The sequence below is a fragment of the Quercus lobata genome, chromosome 5 (genome assembly GCF_001633185.2).
Source record: "Quercus lobata isolate SW786 chromosome 5, ValleyOak3.0 Primary Assembly, whole genome shotgun sequence".
Classification (NCBI taxonomy): domain Eukaryota; kingdom Viridiplantae; phylum Streptophyta; class Magnoliopsida; order Fagales; family Fagaceae; genus Quercus; species Quercus lobata.
The window spans coordinates 53,127,783-53,131,664 of record NC_044908.1 but is presented as its reverse complement, the minus strand read 5'-3'; the positions used below and the strand labels follow the sequence as shown (position 1 = coordinate 53,131,664).

General features: G+C 35.5%; 1 protein-coding gene across 1 annotated transcript; it reads left to right on the top strand.

Annotated features, from left to right (window-relative positions):
- Positions 1 to 2,083, top strand: LOC115992986 (putative receptor-like protein kinase At5g39000). Its single transcript, XM_031117247.1, has 3 exons — positions 1 to 87; positions 656 to 747; positions 879 to 2,083. Exon 3 carries the CDS (start codon positions 929 to 931, stop codon positions 1,658 to 1,660), a length of 732 nt encoding a protein of 243 aa, XP_030973107.1. The 5' UTR covers positions 1 to 87; positions 656 to 747; positions 879 to 928; the 3' UTR covers positions 1,661 to 2,083.
- Positions 2,084 to 3,882: the final 1,799 nt, after the last annotated feature.

The following is a 3,882-nucleotide window of genomic DNA, read 5'->3' as shown; positions in this document are numbered from 1 at the left end:
GAGAATTTGCTGATCTGTTTGACCTGCCTCTGAATCTTTTATTGCCATTCAATCTTGTAAACTCTTCTTGAAAAGACTACTCTTTTTGTAAGTCTTTCTGTTATCAATTTATCATTATTATTATTATTTTTAAAATGATGGCATCATTGCATTGCGTGATATTATCATTTTGACTTATGGGCCAGCGTACATATCTAAATCTAATGGTTTCTCAATCATTCATAGTCATGGAGAAGAATAACTCCTTATGCTCATGAATGATGTTTATTAATTGTCTGAAGCGATTTCTATTTCTAATTTATGAGCTGCCATCCAATGGAATCTGTTTCACAGTCTATATCAAAGTTATTGAGGAGACCAAAACAACCTTCAGCTCTTCCTGAGGTCAAGATAGCTACCAATATTTTTTATTTCTTATGCTGATAAGGAATCTCACACATATAGCATCTTCTCATTGGTTAAGAAAACCACATCAACAATCTTCCGGTGTAAATAATAATTTTTTCCGATCCCTTGAATAAGTTGGTCCAACTGTCCTTTTTTGTCACTTGCTAAATAAAAAATTAACTACTCAAGTCCTCCTTGACGGCTGAAAAAAATAGGAGTCAATACGCCCCATACCATACGTTCTCATAAATATCTTGTGAAAATTCAGACCCAAGTCAGCGTGCAACTGGAGACGCCGCTTGTGCTGCCCGCGGAGGACCGGGAAGCAGGTCACCAACGATTTGAGAATTTATCTGATTGGTTTGATCCGCCTCTGAATGTTTTATATATTGCTATATCTTTCTTTAAAACGTCTTTTATTTTATTTTTTTTTATATTAAATGATTGCAATCGTTGCATTGCATGAGTCTCATTTTTGACTGATGGTTCAGCAATCATACTCAATTTTGACTGATGGGTCAGAAATGAAGGGAAGTGGCTGATGGCTTTTTCTCAATTGAGTGAAACGTCAATGAAAGGTGTTTCAAAGTTATTCAGAACTTCCAAGAAGGGGACAAAACCATCACCATCTTCGCCTCTTCCTGAGGGATTATGCCGTCAATTTTCACTGGCTGAGATGAAGATTGCTACCAATAACTTCAATGATAAATTACTACTTGGTGAGGGGGATTTTGACAGTGTATATAAGGGGTTTATTGATGACTGTACCAGAATCGTAAAGCGCTTGAAACTCGAGGACTTAAGGAACGAGGTGGTGTTCGTTGGCCAGCTACACCACCCTAACCTCATCTCTCTCATCGGATATTGTATTGATGAAGGCGTGAATATCCTAGTCTACGAGTTCTTGGTCCATGGAAACCTCTTCAGTAACCTCCACGATCGCCTCTCGTGGAAACAAAGACTAAAGATTTGCGTTGGAGTGGCGCGTGGACTGCACTACCTTCACACTGGGGCCAAGAAAACTATTATCCACGGTGACGTGAAGGCGGCCAACATTCTGCTGGACAAGAATTGGGAGGCCAAGTTGTCAGATTTCAGGTTGTCCAACATGCTTCCCCCGGGTTTCAAATTCGTGGAAATCAAACGGGATTCGGAAACTACTCTGAGATACATGGATCCCGAATGTTTCATTACGAATAGGCTGACCGATAAAACCGACGTGTGGTACTGTTGGAAGTACTCTGTGGGAGAGAAGCAATGGACTTCAAATTGATGGAAAAACGGCAGGGTCTGGTTAAGTGGGCCCAAAAATGCAAGCGAGAAGGGACCATCAATGAAATAATTGATCCGTATCTGATGGGGAAGATAGCTCCAGAGTGTCTCAAGATTTACGTCGACATTGCCATTTCTTGTGTGCGAAATAAGGGAGAGGCTCGTCCCACCATGGGTGAAGTGGAGTTAATCCTTGAACATGCACTTGAACTACAACAGAGTGCAGATGCTGCAATGAAGGATGAAGATCCTACTGGTGACGTCTGTATCTATCCCATCTTATTTTCATAATTACTAGATTTATACGATAAAAGATCATATTTATATTGTTTTTGATTTGGTAATGGTTCTATTTCGTTGAAACCTCTAGTTCTTCGCTGCCTGAGCTTGAGGAATTTATTTTGGATTCAAATAGCTTGAGGGAATATATTTTGATCACCGTCTCACCAAACGACCAATGATTAATCACAAATTGAAGAATGTTTATCGAAATTGCATTCCAATAAGCTAATTAAGCAGGATCTGCATTTAATATATATTTTTTCATGTTGAGCCACGTTAGTAACCATGTCATTTCCATCATTTTTTTTTTTTTTTTTTTTTTTTTTGTCCAACAATTTAAAAACAATTTCTATCAATTTTAAAATACTAAAAAATATAAAATAAATCCCACCCCTATCTCTACCATAAAACCCACTTCTTATCTATGTCCCTCTCTCAACTCATCATCTTTCTCGTATCAAAAAAAAAAAAAAAATACATCATCTTCCCACAAAACAAATTGCTAATGTTTCTCCTGATAATGACTTCACCATTAAATCTCAATTGCCTTAAATTCAACAATCAATCCTCTCTCTTTCTCTCTCTCTCTTTTTGACTTATCATCTCCTTATCTCCAACATAAAGCCCATATTTTATCTATATCTCTCTCTCAACTCATCATCTTCCTCTTCTCAAAAAATAAAAAATAAAAAACACATCATCTTCACACCAAACAAATTGCTAATGTTTCTCCTATTAATGGCTTCACCATTAAATCTCAATTGCCTTAAATTCAACAATCAATCCTCTTTCTCTCTCTCTCTTTTTGACTTATCATCTCCTTATTTTATGGTTTGTGCTAGATTTTTCTTTATGATGTTGTAATACATTATAAAAACTGAAGCGTAGCATTTAATGTTGCTACGCTCAAGTTGAGCCACGTTTGTAGCCATGTCATTTACATCATTTTTTTTTTGTATTTGTCCAACAATTTAAAAATAATTTCTATCAATTTAAAATACTAAAAAATATAAAATAAATCACACCCCTATCTCCACCATAAAGCCCACTTCTTATCTATATCTCTCTCTCAACTCATCATCTTCCTCTTCTCAAAAAAAAAACACACACACACACACACACATCATCTTCCCACCAAACAAATTGCTAATGTTTCTCCTATTAATGACTTCCCCATTAAATCTCAATTGCCTTAAATTCAACAATCAATCCTCTCTCTTTCTCTCTCTCTCTTTTTGACTTATCATCTCCTTATCTCCAACATAAAGCCCACTTTTTATCTATATCTCTCTCTCAACTCATCATCTTCCTCTTCTCAAAAAAAAAAAAAAAAAAAAAAAAAAAAACACATCATCTTCCCACCAAACAAATTGCTAATGTTTCTCCTGATAATGACTTCACCATTAAATCTCAATTGCCTTAAATTCAACAATCAATCCTCTCTCTTTCTCTCTCTCTCTTTTTGACTTATCATCTCCTTATCTCCAACATAAAGCCCACTTTTTATCTATATCTCTCTCTCAACTCATCATCTTCCTCTTCTCAAAAAAAAAAAAACACATCATCTTCCCACCAAACAAATTGCTAATGTTTCTCCTATTAATGGCTTCACCATTAAATCTCAATTGCCTTAAATTCAACAATCAATCCTCTTTCTCTCTCTCTCTCTTTTTGACTTATCATCTCCTTATTTTATGGTTTGTGCTAGATTTTCTTTTACGATGTTGTAATACATTGTAAAAGTTGAAACGTAGCATTTAATGTTGTTACGCTCATATTGAGCCACGTCAGTAGCCATGTCATTTCCATCATTTTTTTTTTTTTTTGTATTTGTCCAACAATTTAAAAATAATTTCTATCAATTTTAAAATACTAAAAAATATAAAATATCACCCTATCTTCCACCATAAAGCCCACTTCTTATCTATATCTCTCTCAACT